General features: G+C 51.0%; 1 protein-coding gene across 2 annotated transcripts in view; it reads left to right on the top strand.

Moving 5' to 3' along the window:
• The window catches only part of DOCK1 (dedicator of cytokinesis 1), a 493,838-nt gene extending 471,623 nt beyond the window's left edge, over window positions 1-22,215 (top strand). For both annotated transcript variants that reach the window (XM_072804887.1, XM_072804886.1), the window contains exons 47-52: window positions 1,820-1,957; window positions 8,750-8,895; window positions 12,096-12,294; window positions 14,913-15,066; window positions 17,715-17,875; window positions 21,057-22,215. In XM_072804887.1, coding sequence (XP_072660988.1) covers window positions 1,820-1,957; window positions 8,750-8,895; window positions 12,096-12,294; window positions 14,913-15,066; window positions 17,715-17,875; window positions 21,057-21,152 — 894 coding nt within the window. In that variant the 3' untranslated portion in view covers window positions 21,153-22,215. The remainder of the gene's footprint in view (window positions 1-1,819; window positions 1,958-8,749; window positions 8,896-12,095; window positions 12,295-14,912; window positions 15,067-17,714; window positions 17,876-21,056) is intronic.
• Window positions 22,216-23,396: the final 1,181 nt, after the last annotated feature.

The following is a 23,396-nucleotide window of genomic DNA, read 5'->3' as shown; positions in this document are numbered from 1 at the left end:
TTCAGGCCTCATTCGATGGCTGGTGTTTGTATATTAAGCACCCAATGTGTTGGAGTGTTGGCACAGAGCATCTGGTTGTGCGTAGCTGTGGTCACCCCTACTCATAGAACAGAGGCGAGATCCCTTCCTAGAAAAAGGACAACGTCAGGCACCTGTTGAAGTGGTCAGTTCTCATACCCCAGAAATCTCACCTGCCAGCTTGCAGTTCACGCAGTACCAGGGACCCAAACCAAATGGTCTTAACTTTAGTCCAGCAAGTGGCATCTTTGATGTCAGAGAATCTGGCCAATTAAGGCTTTTAATCAAGCCAACAAAAACTGCAGAGACATCTAGACTGCGTATTGTATATTTGAAGAAGGTCCATTCTACAAGGAAATGCTTGCAGGATCTCAAGTGGCTCTGTTTTAACCTTGAGGCAGCATCCCCATCCTCGCCTTCACACTAGATAGAGAGCGTCCCACCAAAAACTGCCCCCAGCCTGCCTGTGCCGTGCCCCAAAGCAGAACTCAGGAAGCAAAAGGATTAGAGTGAGCGTTTTCTACTGTTGTACCCGACCACGCTGCGGCCAGCTCTGGGGAAGCTGCCATCTGCAAGAGTAATTCATATGAAATATTTAAACATCTCAGCCATCGTGAAATCTCACCTGCACACTGTCCTTTTGGCGGTGACCACCCGGAAGGGGATACTCAGGTGTAGGCCCAACTGTCAGCAAAACAAGCTTTGTGCCCATGCAGCCCAAGGGCAGGCTGGGTGGGCTGTGACATGGGAACACTCACTCCTTCCCTCTTTCCCTGGAGACCACAAGAGGCAACAGCTGCATGCTATAAATGGCAACCAAATACATTCTATGCATTGATTCATCTTGATAAGATTTCTTGAATTTGTTCACATGAAATTCAATTGTGTACTTATTATCCTTCTCCCTAATAAATCTGCTCATTGAGGTTGGTGTTCTGTTGTATTAGGGAAATCTGTTTTTAATCAGTATTTTGATTTAATTATAAATTATTAAGAGGAAGCCTCTTAGCTTGATTGCATTGAAGAATGTCTAACTCCTGGTCCGAGCATTGTGGAAAAGCAGAAGCTGGAGAAAGAAAGCCCTCCAAGACCACCCCCCCCCACCCCAACCTCTTCCCAGAGCAATGCTCGAGGGTCTCTGGGGCTGGAGAATGAAAATGTCTCCCTGCGACGCTTTTAAAGGTCAGCTACATCTCTGCGCTTGGAAGTGAAGTGTTGGCATGGATATTTTGTGACAGCAGTGTTGGCAGAGAAGTGATTATTTTTAGTTTTAAGGAAGAATAAATTTGGTTTTCCTTTCCAAATAAGAAGATCCTTCAGGACTATAGATCACAAATAATTAGATTTTTAAGCTTTAGAATAGGGCTCTCAATTGCCTATAAAGGCAATATCCTGGGCAAAAAAAAAAAAAAAAAACCCTTTGCACTGTGACATGACCCTTTGCTAATAGATCAAGTTACAGCTAAACCAATTCAGAACCACAGTTCTTCCTGAATTCACGTGGAAAGCACAGATGAGTCTATTCTGGGATTGGTCGACCAATGGGAGTCAGGCAAAGTCACCGAGTGGCCATCGTGCGCTGAGCACTGCACTAAACGTGTCCAATTTAAAACACAAATGATTTTAATTTGAACATTTTGGTCTCTGGGGGTAATGTGCCTGCTGATGAGTTTGATTCACGGTTTGATTTGGAAACAAAGCCGTTGCATTTTGCGCACGGTGCCGCTTTCTGCCTGGTGTGCGCTCCTCTCTCTAGACCATTAACCAGGAAATAAGGAGTGTTGACTGCTATGTTTTTCAGATTCCATTTTTGGCTGAAGGGATCAGGATTCATGGAGACAAAGTCACAGAAGCACTGAGGCCCTTTCATGAGAGAATGGAAGCCTGTTTCAAACAGCTCAAGGAAAAAGTGGAAAAGCAATATGGTGTCCGAACCATGGTAAGGGGGAAGCCTTGCAGAAGGGGAGGTGGGTGCCTTTGCGTCACACTGTCCAACTGGGACAGGCTCACAGGCAGAGTGAGTTAGATGTTATATGTGACACCTGCTAGGAAAGTGGGATTTGAAGGGCTTCGGCACCCTCGGAAGTCCATCTGCCGGTAAACCAGCAACCTCCTCCAATAATTGGAAATGTCAGGGTGAGTCAGCGTTCAGGCGTTTGCTTGATCACCACACACCTTGCTCACCTGCTGTGGACACAGCCTATCCTTAATCTGGTGAGGCAACAGAGAAGCCGCGCAGAGGCCCGTGTGACTCCAGCTTGGCTGGCCGTAGGGGCCACACCTACAGCCATATACCCCACACAGAGGGCTAGGTGTCGCACAGGGCAACGGCACTCATGTGTCCTAAGGCAGACCTGGAGCCTATGTCTGGTCCAAAGTCCCAGTCATTGGAGAGAGTTGCTGTGGGTTACTGAGACCTGAAAGTGTTAGCAAAGACTAACATCTTACAGCAGTGGTCATTGGTTTGGGCCAAGAAAGGTAAGCTGGAGACAGTCCGGGGAGGAGTAGGGACAAAGGACTCACCCGGCAAAGGCTGGGAGGCCAGAATTCGAATGCAGGCCAGAGGCCATTGCGGACATAGCCATGCCTTGGACAGAGGAGAAATCCCAAGAGGAGCCATAAAGGTGCTCAGCCCCCAAGAGCCTGGAATGGCGGTCTGGGGCAGGAAGTTTTGCTCTGGAATAAGGGCAGAACCGGGCTTTTGTTAAGAGTTTGTGGAAGTTTCTGAGTAGGGACTGTGGGATCAAGATCATGATAAAAGAATGGCTTCTGCTAGGTAATGACACAAAATATCTGGCGGTATGAGCCCTGCAGAGGCCTGGGTGGCTGTTCATGAGCCATGTCTTAACACCATGGGGACGAGGCCACCGCAGTGGTGTGCAGCTCTCTCCTTATGGTCTCCGGGAGCCTTGGTGGGTCCTGACCATGACTGCCTGGACTCTGGAGACGTCAGGCACAGCAGATGACTCAAGGCCCCCTCTCCCTGTTGTTCAGAGGAAAGCAATAATGTGACAAAAAGCCTTCCAATCTAGAAGCCTTCCAATCTAGAATCCCAGCCCTTGGCATGAAGAGGGTGAGGGCGCCCATGGCTTCCGTCTTCCTGCAAACGAAAGGCGTGCTGTAGGAAGGTGCTCTGCTGCTCATGTCGCACAACACTTTTCTCTCCTTCCTAAAGAACCAGGTGTCCAATGTAGGGCACCATTTTGGGTTCTTTTTCGGCCCAATGCCATCTGTCTGCTGTTCCCTACAGTTCTCTGTTGCTCTTCCTGTTGAACTCACTTCTTTTTTTTTCACACATTTCTCTCACTTAGCAAACACTAATTTAAGTGCTTGCCATATGCCAGGGACCTTTCCAAGTGTTTTGCAAATACGAACCTGCTTAATCCACTTACCACTGTGAAGGAGGCACTGTGGTCATCCTCATTTTACAGATGGGAAGGGGGACATGAGGTCCCACCCTTGCAGTGGCCACTGCAGCCCCTGGTGGACTTCGAACCCTGATAGTCTACCTCCAAGGCTGTGCTTTTAGCCACTACACTAATTTACACGGCAAAGCTTTTGCTTCTCTTGTGCATGTGATCAGAGGCTCAGGAGGGACAGAGAGCCCCCCAGAAAGGGGCTAACTGGGTTTTCTTGCACTCCGTGCTGGCCCACCCTGCCCCCCTGGCCCACTGTGCTGGGCTCCCGTTTCTCAATGCATCACCAGCAGGGTGTAAACCTGACAAAGCCAAGAGAACACAACCCCTCCGCTGCGGTCTGAAAACTCGCATATGGGGAGCTGCTCCAGGGGGCCGGGCTTGAGGAGCAGGGTGCCCTCCTGCCAGCTACGCTGGAGGACCCTCAGGGCCAGCCAGAACCCTGGGGCCATGCTTGATCACTTCGGGGCCTGCGACTCACTACAGCTCAAAGTCGAGTGGCAAGAATTTCGAAGTGCATGGTCACGCGTCTCCTCCAAAGTTTTGCACCACCTTGAAGTCTGAGAAATGAACTTTGGAGATCTCAAGGTTTTTGGACTAAGTGAAAGACTTCCTCTTTTATCACTCATATGATTTGTATTTCAAAACGACAGAAACCCATCTGGCTCACCAAGCATCCTTCGTGTTCCCTTCTCTGCTGGGATTGCATTACTTGTGCGGGTGCTTGCTGCCGGACACGGGGAGAGGGAACACAAGGGCGGGAAGCAGGGCCGTTGCGGAGGTGGCGAGGGTGGCTTCCTCCTGAAGGACAGGTTTCCCCTGTTCTGACGCAGCCATCCTTGGCCGGAGATTAGTGGTTTCCACCACAGCCTGAGACATCATGCCCACCGTGCCGCCCGCCTCTCCGTAGGGGCAGCCAGGGCACCTAGGGGCTGGGCAGGCTTCTTGGGAGGACCATCCAGGAACAGAGGGGCATTTCCTCCCCCTGGCTGCATTCTTTCCTGGGGCTCCCTTCCCGCGTCCTCCATCCTGGGACCCCAGAGGCAGGCTCTGCAGCCCGCGTCCCTTGAGCAGAGAGACAGGAAGATGCCCCTGTCATGCTCTGAGAAATGTGGCAATAAAAAGCAGTCTGGTGTGAGCCTTTCCTGCCTTATCTACTCTGAAAACTTGCAAGCATCTCAGAATACTTTGAAAAGCAATATAGTATCATCCTGTTTAAAAAAAAAAAATGGATTTAAAAATAAAAACCCCATAGAAGAGACATAAACCATTTTGTCAATTTTTCGGATCCAGCCAGAGCTATAGATAGAAACAGAAGATGTGGACACCCTCGGACTTCTTAATCCACAGGCGGCTCCCCCAGACCCGGTGCCCTTCCTGCTGGCCTTGACCTTGCCTGTGCCGGGACTCTAGGGGCCACCGCTCCCAGGCAAAAGCTCACAGCCCAGCCTCTCCGGATGCATAGGGAGTGAGGAGTGCAGACCCCGGGATCCCTGAGCAAGAGGACACGAGCACCTGCTGCAGCTGCATTCAGCACCAGCCCCTGTGTCTTCACTGGCAGCACATGGGAGGCTTGTGTTCGACTTAAAGCTCCTAGAAACAATTTCCATGTTTCTCATGCAGTTACTATTCCTCTTCCTTGAAGTCCATTGAGGAGCAAGAGAACCTCACCAGGGTCCACCCCTTCTCCTCTGTCGTCCACGTCATCACTTTATGCATCCTCTCCCTCTGAGGCTGCTTCTCTCCCGACTCCTCCCCAGAGCCCCTTCAGCCCCCGGCTGACGTGCCCAAGAAAGGCACACTGACTCCCTCCCTGCCCTCCTTGGCTGACGGCACAGCCCTCACCGGTCAGCGGATGAGAAAGCCACCAGGCATCCTTCATGCCTCGCACCCTGTGCTTCACCTCATCACCTCTGCTGTCCCGGAGGCCCTCCTGCCTCCAGGATCTCCCTCTCCAGGGCTTTCTCCATACCCATTCATGTGGTTGTCATACCAGGATCCGTGGAACCCTGGGGTCCCCCAGAGGCTGCTCCAGAGGCTGACGCAATAGCCCCTACCTGCGGGGAGAAATCCAGCTTCCCCGGTTCTGTGTGCTCGTGTTCAGTGGAGTGCTTCACCAGGGAGAGGACTTGGTTCACAAGGCTCACGGGAGCGGTCATGGCGCTGAGCCTCTGTGGGAGAAGCAGGGCTGACCCTGTGACCTCGGGTCCTTCCATCCCCAGCTCCACCCTCTGTTTGCGGCCTCTGAAGGATGAGGTCAGGCTCCTAACAGCATGCACACACTCTCCCCACGGGCCTGCCCACATCCCCAGGGGCCCGCATCCCCACGCAGCCCTTCCCAGGGGCCAGCATGTCACCCTCTGGATTTGCCACCCACACCTGGCATTTGTGCTATAGCATTTGGAGAAGAACACTTCCAGAAAACTAGGAAACCTACCTGCTTCTCATGCTACCCCATAATACACTGGTCGCCACCATTAAAATTCAGCTCTGCCCACCCCACTCAGATCCACTTGCGTGGGGGTCAAGTGGAGGCATTTGGGCTCAACTGTAAGACAAGGACACAACACGTGTCAGAGCCTTTGGGGCCGGACAGGGCTCGCTTCTGGTAAGAGCCAAAATGAGTGTTTGCTTCAGGCCGTTATAATGACACCAGCAAGGACATGGGGAGCTACTGGCAGAGCGTGCCAAGGCCTGTGGGCTCCACCTGCGTCATCCCGTTTCGTCCTCACACCAGCCTCTCGTGGTGGGATGATGATTCCCTGCGTGCTCCAGAGGAAGCTGAGGCACAGACAGGTTCCATATGTTATGCGAGGTCACATTGTTGGTGCCAGAGCCAAAATTCTAGTCTAGTCCTACCTGCCCCACCCCCCACCCCTGCCAGCCCTGTTGCTGGGACACGGAGACATCGTTCACTCACAGTGTCCTGGTGCTCGAGCCACACCTGTCATGGCTGGGAGAAACTCAGATTGCTTCAGATGAAAAAAAAAAAATAAGTCCCAATTCTTCAATTTCTCGAGGCTCTGCTCAGTCAAGAAGGAATTGTAAGACAAATGGCCTAGAGCATGCCCTGTGTGGGACCCAAGAGTGGCTTCTGTCCCTCCTCGGCCAGAGCCTGCACCTGCCACCCCCTCCCCTTTATTCTTTCCAATCTATACATCCACCCAAGACTCGAGGTTGCCTCTTGAGGGACACCACCAGGCTTTGTGGCCACAGGTAGGATGTTCAGAGTCTTCTGAGCCTTTCCAGGAGCTGGAGTGAGGTGGTTCTTGCTCAGCCTCTCCACCTCCTGGTCCATGACCGGCTCCCTCCTCTGCCCCTGCGCACTCAACACTTGCACTGCTCACATGGAAACCATCAGGCAGGGAGTGGGACTCACAGCACCCGGGTGTCAGACAGGTCACATTTCTTCTCTGCTAGGTGCTCGGCTGCATGTCCTTGAATGCTACGACGTCTCCATGTGCCTAGTAGATGATGGATATAGAGGCGGCACACTCCCGACCGCAGAGATCACCTGACCCTGTGGTAGCTGCTTGTCTGCCCTGCTGCTCCCCTGCCGCCCCCCACCACTGCCAGGTCCAGAAAGACAGGTGGAGGTGAAGGCTGCGGCTGTTGCAGGGGGAGATGGGAAGGCAGCACCTCCGGGGCTGGTAGGCGGGTGTCCACGTGCCCACCTCCGAGCTGTTGTGGAAGAGATGGCACGGGGTAGTGTGGGCTACGCAAGGCAGAGGCTGCCGGCCATCTCATTCAGAGTGTGAAGAGGGGCCGAGTCCCACAGAGATGCCAGAGGGAAGAGCGGTGGCCGAGCGGGGTAGCAGATGAGGGGGTCCGGGCCCTGCCAGTGTCAGGAGCACTGGGACATGGGACAGTTGGAGGCCCAGCCGAGACGCTGGGATGAGAGCCATGCATCAGAGAGCCAGGCCTTGGCCTCCTGTCTACACGTGTCCCAGAAAGGCCGAGAAGAGCCTTCTGTAGACTTTGAGTTGCTAGATTTTGTACAGGAAACATTTCCACAAATTGGACTAATTTATGCTTCGCTTCCTCATAAAAGGCAAGTTAACGACAAGGGCCGTCTCCTTAAAAGTCTCCAGTGGCACCTTCCTTGGTGCCAAACCCAAGACCTGCCCTCCGTGCTGGCAGATTCCAGTGACATGAGGCTTCGAACTAGTGGTTGGCACGTGGCCCACTGGCCTTTTTGTAAAACCGGTGTTATGAGAGCACAACATCCCTGCCCTCCCTCATCTCTGTATTGTCCCTGGCTGTTTTCATGCTGCAGTGGCCAAGCTGAGCAGTGCAGATGGAGACCTTGTGGCCTTAAATACTTATTATCTGGCCGTTCACAGAAAAAGTTTACCAGCTCCTGCTTTAAACTGTGTTTCCGTTGTCGTGAGCATGCAGATCAAGTAGTATTTCCCGTGCAAGACGCCTATTTAAGAAACAGGCCCACTTTTCAGATGTGGAAGTGGTGTTGGCTGTGTAACCAGCCATGGTCCCGGGCACGTCGTGTACGGGTGATTGCCCGAGGGCCAGCTTTGGTGGTGTGGGGCTGGGAGGATGTGCCTCCGTCCTCTGGTTAAAGGAAGGAGCTTCTGCGGCAGCTGGTCTTGGGGCGCAGGTACACTAGCATTTTCTAGGTAATTAGAGAATGACACGACCTCTGTTCCAGTGACTCATGTTTGGATGATATCAAAGAGAGGATGGAAAACTCTGTCCAGAGACCATGTTTCTCCAGAATGCATCTCTAGTTCACTCCCTGACCGGGAAGAGGAGCTTGAGCAGCTCCAGCTGTGGCTTCATCTAGCTCACTGTACCAGTCACTGGCAGGGGAGCAAATCCATCTTTAATTAAGCGGCAGGAGCAAATTCTTTTATTCTAGAGAAATTCAATCAGATACATCCTTGTATTTTGGTGATCTGCATGGGTTATCCACACGCAGAGATGTGCAAAGTTCATCGAATGATCTTGCTACTCTATAGATTTTGTGGTCAGGACATTCTACGATGGCTTTGGAACAGGTTGTTGGTAAAGAAAACTGCACTTAAGATTAAAAAAAAATGGGAAAGTTGTGATATTTTTCACAGTATCAGGTAAGATTTCAAAAAGCCCTGAAATAACCATCATTTTCATCTTTAACTCTGAACAAGAATATGCACTGCTCATAAAGTGTGGAAGATTTTGGTCTAGAATCCAGGCTGCTAAGACCACTTGGCCCCAAGAGTCTGACCAATCCAGGCCAGATATCTTTTGGCACAAGAGCATCAAACAAGCTTCTCTCTCTCCTTTTCTCTCTCTCTCTCTCTCTCTCTCTCTGTCAGCCTTCAAGTCTGGATGACAGAAGAGGCAACCGTCCCCGGTCCATGGTCCGATCCTTCACGATGCCTTCATCATCCCGGCCTCTGTCAGTGGCCTCCGTGTCATCCCTCTCATCAGACAGCACCCCTTCCAGGCCAGGCTCGGATGGGTGAGTACAACTCAGTAGCAGGGAGGGGGCTTGGAAGGTCTTGTGAGGAGCCACCCAGGCCCTGGGTTTATTTGATCCCAACTTGAGGATTTTTTTTTTTTTTAAATCGAACCTGTCTTTGAAACCGAAGCTCTGGGACGCCTGGGTGGCTCAGTGATTGAGTGTCTGCCTTGCACTCGGGGCATGATCCTGGGGTCCTGGGATTGAGTCCCGCATCAGGCTCCCTGCGGGGAACCTGCTTCTCCCTCTGCCTGTGTCTCTGCCTCTCTCTGTGTCTCTCATGAATAAGTAAATAAAATCGAAGGAAGGAAGGAAGGAAGGAAGGAAGGAAGGAAGGAAGGAAGGAAAGAGAGAGAGAGAGAGAGAGAAAGAAAGAAAGAAAGAAAGAAAGAGGAAGAAAGAAAGGAAGGAAGGAAGAAAAGAGAAAGAAAAAGAAAGGAAGGAAGAAAAGAAAGAGAAAGAAAGGAAGGAAGAAAGAGAAAAAGGAAGGAAGAGAGAAAGAAAAAGAAATAAAGAAAAAAGAAAAAGGAAGGGAGGAAGAAAAGAAAGAGAAAGGAAGGAAGGAAGAAAGAAAGAATAAAAGAAAGAAGAAAGAAAGAAAGAGAAAAAAGGAAGGAAGGAAGAGAGAGAAAGAGAAAAAAATAAAAAAGAAAAAGAAAGGAAGAGAGGAAGAAAAAGAAAGGAAAAAAGAAAGAAAGAAAAAGAAAAGAAAGAAAAGAAAAGACAAGACACTGAAACCCTCCAAGACTTTGTGAGTCTAGCGCCCAGTATGACTTTCAGGATCTTGTGAGTTTTTGAGAAAAAGTTATTTGGGTAAGATTTCCATCAGATTTTAAAACCTGCAGTGAGTGTTCATTCAGTTCTGTTCTGGAAGTTCTGGAAGGAGTATAGTACGTTCCTTGCTGGCTGGGGCTCCTACTTTTCATCCCCCGCTCACTTGCATGGTGTCACGCCCACGCAGAACTGTCTCACGCGGTCAGTCGGCTTGCCTGACGGCCAGCAGGGCCACCTTTTTCCTACAAGACCTCTTTGGAGACCCCGTTCTTGCTGTTGACCGCCCAACAGCACAAAGTGACTAAGCGGAGCAAGGAGCTAATAGACTGGCTAGTTTGGGTTGAGCTCTCACTGTATCTCTTGCTTTAACTTCGAGTGCTAAAAGGTATCAATAATTGTTTTGTGGTTTTGAGCAGCAAATATGTAAAGTTTGCTCGTATTAAACAACAAGAACGTGTCATGCAATTTAAACACCAGGGAACAACCGCTAATTATTTTAACGTTGAGTTTGCAGTTCTGTGTTTGTACAACCCCATTTGGTTTTCCATCCTTCGCCTTACGCAGCCCACAGGCTCCTGGCCCCTGCCGCACGCAGACACACTCTTCCAGAGCGCCCCACGGAACAGCTCACAGCTAAGCGTCCTTTGTTGCCGATGACCGGTGGGCCCGATGGAAGATTGAAAACTAAACCCACATTTTTTTTTTTCCTGACAGTAATTTTTATCACTGTCTGCTGCTTATAAAGCCAAATCCATATGGAAATTCTCAATTTAGAGGTATTTAAATCATGTGTGCTTGTCACTGAGAGCAAGATTGCTAAAGAAATTTAATTCAACTTTCCCCCAAGAAAATCCCCAAGCTAGTTATGAAAAGGTTTTTACATTTCCGAGAACACAGGGGGCGAGGGTAGAAATTGATCTAGAGGTTTTAGAGAGAGGTGTGGTGTACCAGACGCGTGAGCACACGCCTCCTTCTCCCAGGAGGCACTGTGTATCCTTGAACTAGAAGACATCTTTATTAGAATCCAGATTTTTGTTCATTCTAGGGTTACCACCCTTAGCCATGTAATTAATGTGGAGGAAATGAGACTTTGGTCCCCAATGGCACAGATTACATGAAGAAGAAAGTTCATCTTGTTGGCAGGTGCTTCTCATAATGTGAAAAATTTTCAACGTAACCTGCCTTTCTCTTGGCCCTTGGTGTGCTCCCTAGATGTTTACAGGTCTTCCCCTTCAGCTCAAAGATGTCCACTGCTCTTATTTGTTTTCCCCTCCGTTAATTGTCCACAAAACCTAGAATAAAATCTTGAGGATTATTTTGTTTTATTGACGACATTCTGTATGCTCTCACTTCAGCGTTGTGCTGTATTTATTTTGTAACTGGACGTTTATAAAGTTTTGCAGGCTTTTTCATACCATTATCCACGGTCGCCCTCCCTCCTAGCTCCTTCCTACTGCAGAGGATGTAACTCCAACCTTAGAACTGGAATCATTTCTTCTCTCTCCTGATATAATTTACTAGGATAGAAACAGGATGGACCACCCCCCCCCCCATTACCACCCCAGTCTTATATTAAAATACCAAACCACCATTGCACGCAGATGTATGTGCACACTCAGCTTTGACACGTGCCTTAGGAGCTAGCCCCAGGTCCACTTACTCGGTAAGTGCCCAGTGGAGGCACTAACCATTAACTTGCTTTTATACCAGTGCATTGGCATCAGTAGGCACCAGGGTGGTGATGTCTTCCTTTCGTCTTGAGCCTGGGGACGTCCAGCCCACAGTGATTTGGGGATGTCAAGACTTCTCAGGAGATGGTGGAGCCAAAACCCAGGTCTTCTAGCTCAGCGCTCAGCTGAAAATCTGAGGGCATCTCCATGTACCTACGAGCTGGAATCAGCTTGCTTCTCACGGAGTCATCCAAAAGGCTTCCAAATTGAAGCGGCGGACATATCTGTAATCTTGAGGTGGCTGTAGGAACTTGGTCAGAATCGAGATACCAGGAATCTATTTGCTTCAGCATCTGCCTGTTTCCCCTATTATATTTGTACATATTTTTGTATGAATCTCCACAAGACAAGGGCTCCCCTTTTGAAACCTACCCCAGATACCATCCTCCCATCAGGAATCTGCGATAATCCCTTTATGTCAAGGTGTCCTGTCCACTCAGACTCCACATCTCCCCCATCCTCCTAGATGTGTTCTCTTTCTTCCCACTGTTGTCTCTATCTCTTGTCGGTTACAACCGGCTAATATATATCTTCATCCCCCTTGACTTCTCTTTATAAATCATTCCTTTCCTGTAAGACTGTGCAGCTCCCAGCCCACCCTTACGTTCCTGTGAACAGGTTCACGTTTATCTGCAGGCCGTGAAGCAACTGTTCTCCTCTTAAGTCATGAGTGATTTAAAGGACCATTTCTTCTAGGTTTGCTCTGGAGCCTCTCCTGCCCAAGAAAATGCACTCCAGGTCCCAAGACAAGCTGGACAAGGATGACCCCGAGAAGGAGAAGAAGGACAAGAAGAAGGAAAAAAGGAACAGCAAACATCAAGAGATATTTGACAAGGAATTTAAACCCACCGACATTTCCCTGCAGCAGTCTGAGGCTGTGATTCTTTCAGAGACGGTAATTTCTTAGGGAACCTGCCCCACGCTGCGGTGGCTCCTGGGACCTACCTTTGCTCCATATTTAGCCAGTGGAGCTGTCAGTTGGTTTTCACTGAATTTTCTATAAAATAGTTGCTTAGAAAATCTGAGGTCCCCCTCGGCCCTTCCCTGGTATAACCCAATGCTGTAGGGCATCCAGAGGCTCAGAGCGGAGCTTCCCTTCTGGAAGGTTACCTGCCTTAGCGTTCATCCTCCATCCCAAAGGGACTTGGGTGGTTCTAGGATTTCTGCAGCAATGTTGAACTTGCTTCCAACACACAACCTGACATCTCAGGAGATGAATAGGAATGCTTCTGTCGTCTGAAAACAGTACTCCCCGCATTAGAATCTGCTCAGAGGGAGTCCCAAAGCCCCTTCTGCTGAGTTCAGCCCGCAGGACGGGCGTCCAGCATTGACCTTCCTGCCTCATCGGCCCCACATTGACGTCTTTGCCATGTTTCAGAAGGCCTTTCTGGGATTTAAGCTGACATGTGCTAGTTAGCTGACATGAGAAACAGCTCCCGGGCAGCCTCAGTCACTGCCCAGTCCTGGGCGTGTGAAGGCGGGGGAACCCGTGCCACATACTGGCGGCCTGAGGCTGGGCCGAGGGGCTGCAGCTCACAGGAGTACTCAGCAGCGCTGCAGGCTGAGGGCATCTCAGAGGAGGCTCGGGCAGCTTCTAGGGTGAACTTTATTCAGAACCTGCTATTTGTGGACTAGAAACAAAATAAAAGGAGAGGCTCTCACAGGCTGTCAGCTTCAGAGGTTAAGTCGGGCTCAGAGCCACCTCCCCCTAGAAACGATGGACACTTGTCTTACGGCGTCCGGGAATGTGCCCACCCCGGGCAAGAGCCCATGACCTGTCCTGGCTGTGATTGAAGGGTTGCTTGACAAAAGGGCTCACATGGGACCACCTTTTGATAAGACATATTTATATTTCCTGGCTTATTTATATCTTAAACTCAGAGGGTACGTTTCACCCACACTGCGTGCCATTCAGAGAGGTGGTCACGTGTTGTTTGGCTGTCCAGAGACAGAAGGCATATTCGAGAGCCACACCATGGCCCTCAGGAAGGCAGATGCCCTGCTAAGGCCTTCAGGCACAGGAGGGTGGCCAGGGGTGTCAGAGCACAGGAGGGGGACTGGCCAGAGGCTGGCCTTCATGCCGAGGTGCTGGGCCTTCAGCAATGGGAGGAAGAAGTCTCTGATGAGCCTCCCAGCATGCTCCATCCACGACTCTGGAAAGCTGGGGTGCCAGTGACCTTGCTGACACGAGCCGAGGTCGCCTTCTCTCAAGCCCAGGATAGAGATCTCAGGTCCCAAACCCTCAGAACTGGGTGGGGAATTAACAGAAAAGTGAGATATTTACCAGGTGCCAGACACTCTGCATGTCTCTCCCTATATTTTTATTGAAGCTCCATTTTAAGCTGATACAAGTTGAACCACACGGCAGAGCTGGTCACAGTGAAGTTGTGTGAAAAGAGGTCGAAGGTCGGGCCAGGCACTTGGCCATCACATGCAGGTGTGTCCCTCCCCGCCGAGGCCCTGTTTGCTTGCAAGGACACTAGCAAAGATGGGCCGAGTTCACTCAAAGTGGGGCCCCCCACAGCTGGCCTGAAGCGCCTTCAGCAGGTCCACAGGAACGCACCAGGGTCAGAGCCCAGAACCCGGCCCCTGGTCCGCCTCTGACGACCCTCAGAATAACCACAGCTGCTGTGGCTCTGGGGACGGGAATCCCGACCTCTTGCTGGGCGCAGGCTTACTGCTCTCGGGGCAGCCCAACTACCTGTCTCTCCAGATGACAGGTGTCAGCAAGGTCTGTGAGTACATGCGGACACCTGCAGTTTTCAAGGAGAGCCTCCATGGGCCCGCAACCAGCCAGGTGCCACGGGGCGGAGCAGGTGGGCAAGTCAGAGACAACTTTAGTGGAGTCAAAGCAGCAGCCCCACTCCTGGAGGCAACACCGGCACGGCTGGTGTTCCCGGGCCCGACGGGATGGCCTCAGCTTTCTGCCCCGTGCCCGGCCCCCCGCGGCTTCCACAAAGGCTATACCTCTGCTCATTCCCAAGGGGCTGGGTTCAGCCTCCTGCTTGATGTGGCATCATCAACAATCTCATGACCTTCGGCTGAGACTCAGAGCCTGGGGTGGGAGCGAGGGTCCTCCAGGTGCAATTTTCTTGGCACCAGGAAAGCACGCTTCTATTCCCGAGTCATCAGAACGTGCCTCACGGGATGGGACTGTCACCAGTCCACGTGCACATTTGCCCTGTCCCAGGCCTCCCTCACATCCTTGCCCCCAGCAACATTTGGCACACAGTGGCTCCTAGAGGCATTGCCCTCATCTCTGTCTTCATGTTCACTTGGCATTCTCCCTGTGTACGTGTATCTGTGGCCAGATTCCCCCTTTTTATAAGAACACCAGTCATACTGGGTCAGGGCCTCTCCTCCCTCCCCCCCACCGTCCCGTGACCTCCTTTGGAGGTCAGGTATTTGCAGAAGACCATATTTGCAGGTAAGGTCGTAGTCACAGGTACTGAGTATTGTGGGGGACACAGGTCAGCCATGGCGACCCTAACTCTGCTCTTTCCTCCAACATAGATAAGTCCTCTGCGGCCCCAGAGACCGAAGAGCCAGGTGATCAACGTCACTGGAAGTGAAAGACGTTTCTCTGTGTCCCCGTCACCACCATCCTCCCAGCCAACACCGCCTCCAGTCACACCAAGGGCCAAGCTCAGCTTCAGTTTGCAGTCGAGTGAGTGGAACATTCTCCACGTTGGAACTCCTGGCATTGCTCTGTGACTCCCTCCTTGACCAGAGGCTGGAAAGTTAGGCTCGCTCCTCCCCTTGTAGCCGTTTCCACAAGCACCCCGGGTACAGGGAGTCCCCTGCGCACTTGGGCAAACCAGTCTTCCCAAGTTCCCTGGAGGGACTGTGTGCTCCCAGAACCTTCCTTGAGCCGGGGAAGGTGTGAGAGGCACATGGACAGCCCCCCTCTTTGTATCACAGGATACGAGTCACACACGAGTCACAAGGAAGTCTTGGCCTTCCTGTGTCTGGGAGGAACGTAAAGTGAAGAGGCATTTCCAGGCTGTTCTGAAGAGCTAAACACATGACTAATTTTTCTAGTTTTGCCTGACTTCTAGGGTTCCATGACTTATTACCATAAACTTGTTGGCTTAAAACAACAGAAATTTATTTCCTCTCTCTTGTGGGGGCCGGAAGTCAGAGGTCCGGATGACAGGGTTGCTTCCGGAGGCTCAGAGAGAAGACTGTTCCGTGCCTCTCTCCTAGCTTCTGGTAGCTTCTGACCATCCTTGGCCTTCCTTGGCTTATAGATGTACCCCTCCAGTCTCTGCTTCTGTCTTCATGTGGCCTACTCTCCTGGGTCCTCTCTACATCTTAAAAAGACACCAGACATTGGCTTTAGGGCCCACCTTAAATCGAGGATGATTTCCTCTTGAGATCCTTAACTTAATTTCATTTGCAAAATGCCTGTGTTCAGGTAAGGTCACATTCCGGGCTTCTGGGTGGACATGAATTTTGGAGGGACGCTACTGAACCCACAGCCAGTGGTAATCAACTCTTCACCACTAAATTCAGGCCTTCCAGAGAGGGGAGGTCTTGGTGGCAGGGAGTGCAGGCAGCAACAGAAAGGGGATTCCAGGAGAACCCACCTTCCGTCCTCTGCCCCGGGTAGGGGCTCTGTGGACCGTTGTCCTTTGCACCTGTTGTTCTTACTGAAAAGGGGCAGGGACCATTCTGGAGACCACCATATGGGTGGTGTGTGGTCAGTGCTGCCGCCATGGATGAGCCTAACTGAGGACACAGTTTCCTGGCCACCGGGTGTTACAGCTTCACATCCTTACACTATTACCACAGAATCTTTTCCTAAAAATATTTTACCATTTTCTTTAAATAGTTAAAAACAGGCACCATTGCAGCCGGTGTGGAAAACACTTCGGTTGCATCTTGATGTTAAACCTAGGTTCACCCTAGGCCCCAGCAAGTACGCTCCAAGCCCACGCCCCAAAGAGGTAAAAACAGGGACTTGTTGTATGTGAGCGTTTGCAGCTGCATTCTCCACGGTAACAACAGGTGGAAACAACCCAAGTGTTCCTCAGCTGATGGTTGGATAAAGGAAGCATTGCATCCAAAGAGATAGCCACACAATGGAATATTATTCAGCCACAAAGAGGAATGGAGGGAGCTGTGACACAGGCCACATGACGAATGAAACTCCCACATTATGCTCAGTGAAATAAAGGACAGGTGTTCTGTGATTCTGCCTACAGGAAAGCTCTAAAACACGCAAATTCGTTGAACAGGGACTAGATTCGATGTATCCGGCCGGGTGGAGGGGGATTGGTGGGCAATCTTTGCTTAATGGGGACAGACTGTGTGTTCCAGATGATAAAAGAGTTTGGGAAACCAATAGTGGCGATGGTTGCCCAACATCATGAATGTAATCAATGCCGCTGATTTATACAACGAATTCTGGTTAAAATGGCAAACTGTGTGTTGTGTGTAGTTTACCGTGACACAAATAAGCAAGAAGTCACGAGGGCAGTCATTCTATCTCTCGCAGGCCCGGATTCCCTGGCAAGCCTCCCTCAGAAACCCTCAGGTCCCCCAGGCAGCCTTTCCCCTCCCCATTCAGTGGGTCAGTGGGGAAACCTCAAAGAGACCCATCAGTAAAGATGTCAATTTTCCTCTAATGTAAAGGAAAAACAAATTTTTCCTAAGAGTCTCCACAAGGGTTGCGAAAGTTTCCCGCCTTAATGATTCTCCTTCCATTTGAACCTGGCTGGTTTTTCAGGTCACTTTAAAAATCAATTGTACTTCCCCTCGGCTGCTTTCAAGTAACAGCCACAGGGCCCGTGACTGCTAATAACTTCATTTCATATGGTCGTGGGTTTTCCTGTCGAGAGAGATGTGAAGGGTGGGTGACTGGCCGGCCGTGTGCTGCTTTGTGGGCTTTCACGTCGTGCAGGCGTCCAGGTAACAACCGCAGGACGCTGGCTGCGAAGACCTGGCCACGCTCTGAACACGCTGGGCGTAGACGGGCCTTGTCCAGCCACTGTGTAGACGCCACCAACGCACAGAGGCACAAGGAGGGGTTGTTAGGGGCCCGGGGATGGCATGGCTGTTTTTACAGTGGATTGACGGCTCCTTTAAGCTTCAGATGTCTTTATGGCACTTGGTATTCTCTTTCTAGAATGTGCCTTTAGGAAGGGAGCTGACCCTTCACCTTCTCTACCCCTCCCAGCTCACTTCTCTTCTCCGTCTCTCCATCGACAGGCGTTTCTGCCCCCCACCCGCTCCCGGACAGCAGGTGAAGCAGCCACATGGGCACTCGGGCGCAGTGGGGCCCTTTGATTCTAAATCGACCCATTTTTCCAGGTCTGGAGCTGAACGGCATGACCGGCATGACGGGGATGGACACGGCCGAAGTCCCGCCCCCCCTGCCTCTCAAAGGGAGCATGGCAGATTATGGAAACTTGATGGAAAACCAGGATTTGATCAGCTCGCCCACCCCCCCGCCCCCTCCTCCTCACCAGAGGGTAAGTCAGCCAGAGACCCGAAACACCGGCTTTTAAAGTCTCTCCTTCCACAGAGTGGAAACCCCTCCTTGCTGATGTTGGCGGGCTTGCTTTGGGCCAGCCCACATCTGGTTTTGACAAAAGAGGTCAAAGCAATAAGAACTCTGTCCACAGGATCTTGGTTCAGCGTCATCTGTCCCGCTGATGGGGCCTGGGCTCCTACCAGATGCCAGCCTGGCCTCTGAGAAGTTCTGAGCCCGACCTCAGTAAAGTCTTTAAAAGCCATTTAAACCAGTGCGTCTGGTTACCAGTTGACAGTTCTGGAAACGTTCCTTTGAGGTCTCCTGGTTCCTTTCATCTCCTGGTTCTCAAGGTTGCTGTCACGGGTTCTCTGTTCTAGGGTGACCACAGGCGGAGACCAGTGTGCACACTTTACCCCCCACCTTAAAAACCGATATAAATCCTACAAGCCCTTTCTTTCTTTCTACGGGTGCTTTTGTATGGAGTGTCCTGTGAGTTTATTATCTTCTCTTATGAGAGGGGCAGACAAGAGAGGGGATTTTATGTGAAAACACAGAACAGCAGCGAGGCTTCATCTCGGGTGCTGAAGGCATGACTGACCTTCTGAGGCCATAGTTTCAGATCAGCCCTCCGTCCCCAGAGATGCCACGTTGGGGGACCGGCCATGGAGACGGGGCCGCGTTACCCAATGATGGCTTTTCAGGAGGCCGGAATGGTTTGTTGGAACCACCGAAACGGGGGCCTGACCTATCCCACACACTTTTCACTCTAAGGTAGAAGGAAAGAGGCCCAGGGAGTCGAGTGAGAAATTGATTGGTTGGGTGTTGTTTCCCGAACAGCTTAGTTAACCGATCACACCTCTGTTTTCATACCTTTATTTAGCTGGGGAAGTAAGAATGTCCCCCGAGTCTCCCCGAACCAGTGAACAGAAAATTCCGAACTTGGAAATAGGACCACATCCATTTGGTGACAGATCAGTGCAGGGGCAACACTTTACCATCTCCGCACTGTTGCTACATCGCTCGAGGTGACTGTTGCCACATTGATGCCACGTGCTGTTGGGTCAGGAAGGAACCCGACGAACCTCGGCTCCATTTATAAACGGGTCGTGAATTCTATTAGATTTAATTACCCCAGTCTCTGTGCTGTTTGTTTCTTGTTATCAAACATCATTCCTGCAGCAGGAGAGTGAGTTCCAGTGACACGCCCGTGGCGTGGTGTGTCACAACCCGTCGGAGGCATCGGCGCTCCCTCTCCGCAGGCCCTACGGGGCTGTGGTAGGATACCGATCGCTCGTCTGCCTTGGGGGGTGATTGATACCTCCTGCCACTGTCACTGATCAGCCTCGGGCTTGCAGTCACCCCTGTCCCTGGTTGTCACCACGTCAAGCTGTCATTTCTTTCAAAATGGCCCGTACGAGCTGTGATCTGACCTGTCATTGGACTTAGTGGCAACAAACCTGCCACCTTCCCACCTGGCACAGAGGGTGTCGGCCGCGCTGTGCTTGCACCCGTCTATGTTTGCCTGTCTCGCTCCGACCCATCGTCCTGGCTTCCACACGTCCAGAAGCACCCGTTATATCACATCTCGAAATAGGTGTTTGCTTTGGTCTTTTTTTAAATGTTCTTACCAACCTTGAGAAAACATAGAGACTATTATTTTACTTCATTTCTTATAATGTCTCAATGTCAGTACCTCGGTCCTATTTTTCCCGATTGATTCTCTCCCGCGTGTTAGACACTACGTCGACTTTAGCATCTCCTTGTCTGCAAAATTGGGAGGAAAGTTGGTCAACAGGGGAGAGACTGCTGTGTCACCGTCCTGTCCTTGAAACTTCTTTCCTCGCATTGTGCTTCCCGTGAGCCTCCACGCAGAGGCTGCTACAGAGTCCACCGTGCTTAGGTGATAGTGTTCTGCGATTTCCCTCTGGTTCATTCTACCTCTGGCACATCTGCTCATTTATTCATCCGTCCATCCATTCATTCAGTGCTTCGTTTCCTCCCCACGTGCACTCATTCATTCACTTACTCATTGTGTGGCCCACACTTTTTTATAGAGCATCTCATGTGGGGCTGGTGTCTGTGGTGGTCGGGAGGGTGCCACTGACTGCCCTCCATCATCCATGCCCTGGAAGGTTCATTAAGTAGGGGTCTTTCTATCACCTTGGCAACTGCCAAATCATTTGTAGGGATTCAAGGGTGAATGATGGCCCAGGAACCAAGGACAGCCTGCTGCCTTCTCCTTTTCTTTTCCAGAGAGAGAGAGCGTGCACACATGTGAGGGGAGGGCATGGGGGAGGAAGAGCAAATCCAAGCAGTCTCCCTGCTGAGTGCAGAGCCTGATGCAGGGATTGATCCCCTGGCCCTGAGATGGTGATCTGAGCCAAAATCCAGAGCCAGACGCCTAACCGACTGAGCCACCCAGGTGTCCTGACCTGCTACTTTTTGTTGTAAATAGTTTCATTGAGACACAGCCACACCCATTCTGTATATGATGTGTTTCCCTCACAAAGAGTTCAAACATCCCCCTCAGTTTGCAGTTTTGGAAGAGACCAGACAAAAAACTGTCCTTAAACGGGATAGCGGATACCTGGATAGTGGCCACATGTACCCGGCTGACCTTCTCTCCCATGACTTTTCCAGTTCCAAGAGCAAAGGAGGGCTTCTCCCCCAGAGAGCCTCTCCAAGGGCCTGTTTGTCCCTGAACAGTTTAGGGGACATCTTCAGGGGGCACCAGCAAAGGGCCATGGACCCTCATCAAGGACAGCGCCAGGCCGCCTGGGTGGCCCCCGGTCTGCTCTGCTCCTGGACCATTGCATTTAACCACTTAACCTGTCCAGTTCTGAAATCAGTCCATTTCCAGGGGCACCTGGATCAATAGTCCCGGGAAGTAAAACTGCCAGGCAGAGAGCAGTGGTTTCCCATCTCAGGGGCTGTGCCAATGTGCGATGCGCTTTGTGAAACGCAGTTGCTCAGAGATGCCAGAGAGGCCTGTGGCTGCCAGCTGCCCAGCCCCATGGGCAGCAGCCCTGCCAGCCCAGGTCACACAGGGAGGGCCGGCCCCACCCCGAGGGTGCAGAGTAACTTACCCTTGTGGCCACTATGCCAGGTGCTCAGGCCCTCAGGCCCTCACCTTGAGATTACCAGTAACGTGGCCCCTGTCCTGTGTCTGTGTCTTCTAGCATGTTCCGCCTCCACTGCCCAGCAAGACCCCACCTCCGCCCCCTCCGAAGACGACGCGCAAGCAGACGTCAGTGGACTCCGGAATCGTGCAGTGAAGGCCGCAGGACCGCTGGGAGGTTGCAGCTGCACCCCCCCTGCCCCACTCCCCACTCTTCTCCCGTGCGTCCTCATTACCTCATTGGGCCCGTGATGTCTCATCTGTCGTGCAATCGCTTGTCCTGAGAAGGAGCTCACTTCCAGCCTCTCGCATCGGGGAGCAAGGTGGATAGGGGTCTGGAACGGTGGTCAGCACGATCGAAAGTGGGGGCTTCTGACTGTGTCTGTCCTGAGAGCCTAAGTCTTGCCCAGAAGTCCCCTGTTGGTGCCAAATGACAGGTGAGCAAAGACAGCGCTTGCCCTGGGTTTCGGGCAGCAGGAGAGGTTAGGCCATCGCCGTGAGCCCGTGAGGCCGTGTGGCGAGTGCTCAGCTCCTCCAGAGGCTGGCTCCCAGCTCCCCCTGGAAGGGAGGGTCCTCAGCCCTCCTCCTGCGGGTGTGACTTGCCGTCAAGTGTGGCTTCAACCCGAGTCCGGCAGTTAAGGTCCACCCTTTCAGGGAAGTTCCTGTTTCCTTTCCTATAATTTAAAATAGGATTCTTTCTCAGCTACTGAACAGTTACTAATTTATGCAGTAGAAACACCGTTAAAAATCCTGGATCCACTGGGAGAGCAAATACACGTTCTTTCTTTTTAAAAAGAGAAGGCCTGCAGCACATCGGTGGCTTTAATTGGGTGACTTCTTTCTGTCCTCATTCTGTACAGAAGTTTGTATATATGATGGTCCTTAGAAGTTAAGTGTTCATGTTTTTGGTCCTTCCCGTGTAACAGGCGTCCACAAATGATTCTTGGTATGTGTTCTTAATTTTTTAACTGCTGGAAGTATGAACACACACAAACAAAAAAATAAAATTTTGTTGATTCCCCCCACACACACACCCAGCTCCAAAGTCCTGACAATGTTGGTGGACGATGATTAAAAAAACAAGAACAACTAACTTTGTATAACCTAATATTTTTATTCTGTAATCTATATTTTTTTATCCACTATAATCACGATACTCTTCTAGTAGGCTTGAAAGTTATCCATTGACAACAAAAAAATAAAAAGCCATTTAAAAAAGATTCCCAGCGTCCAAATACTACGTTTTTATCCCTTGATGTAAAAAAAAAAAAAAAAAAAAAAAAAAAAGTATATATAAATGCCATTGCTGTTGCTCTTTTTCTTAAAAAGCTTCGTGACCCGCGCGAATGTGTGTGTGCATCTTTCTTAATCACCTCTGTTGTGTCATGTGGGGCCCAGATAGACAGCACCAGTCTCCCTCTGTGTGTCCGCACGTCCTTACGCACAGAGCAGAGCTCAGCACCTGCTGAGACTTTCTCCCCTCAGCCCAGCCTGGCTCTCTGGCTGCATTTCTGCCCCTTGAGGCCTTCCAGCTGCTGACTTGGGAGAGGGTTCTGTTCAGTGCCATGTTTCACTTGGTGTTGCAGAGCTCTCTCTGGATCTTAGGTGGCGAGAAACAAAGAAAGCAATGGGGTCCCCTTGTCCACGTAAAGCACATGCTCGCCTATGCTCCTTCCTGACACCTCCCTGTTGAAACCACAAGGACATGCCCCACGGCCCCATTAACCAGACCTCAGGGAAATCTGCTACAGAACCTGAGGCTCAGAGGATCCTTCCCTCTCACTCGATCACTGCTCACCACCACCACCACCACCCCCAGTTTATTCATCCTTGCTGTAAATATCCAGCCCATCCCCAGGAAATGTCAGACTCATGTGAATATAGAATTTTTTCCTTTGTCAATTCTTACCCTTCGACTGAGATAGATACTCATCCTCCACTGAGTATATTGGAAACTGCATACCATCCGAGATCCTAAAATAAGCCCATTGGCACACCTACCTGGGATGGGAGCACACGGGAGAGGCCGGTCTGGTAGCCAGAGTGGCACCCTGCATAAGCTGTCGCCCAAAATTGTAAAATGAGTTCCTTGGTCCTACAAATAAATTGTTATTTTTCTTCTAGAATGGCATCTGGGTTCCAGTTCTCTCCTCACATAGCCTCCTCCTGAAAGTTTTCCTGGATAATTCCCAGACTCTATACTTTGGTGGATCCTCCCCGCCCTCCCCGCTGGATGCTCCCCAACTGCTGGGAACTTCACACTGGTGTCCAGAGTTAGAAAATATGCAGACACAAAATGTCTTCATCTTTTAAATCAAGGGCTGGGCTGCAAAACTAGACTCAAGGAAGAGCTGACTTCTGTGTCATCCAGTGTCTTCTAGAGACACTGCCCTGGAATGAG

Source organism: Canis lupus, chromosome 29, assembly GCF_048164855.1.
Source record: "Canis lupus baileyi chromosome 29, mCanLup2.hap1, whole genome shotgun sequence".
Classification (NCBI taxonomy): domain Eukaryota; kingdom Metazoa; phylum Chordata; class Mammalia; order Carnivora; family Canidae; genus Canis; species Canis lupus.
Note: the sequence above shows the minus strand (reverse complement) of the source record. Positions and strands in the feature narration are given on the sequence as shown.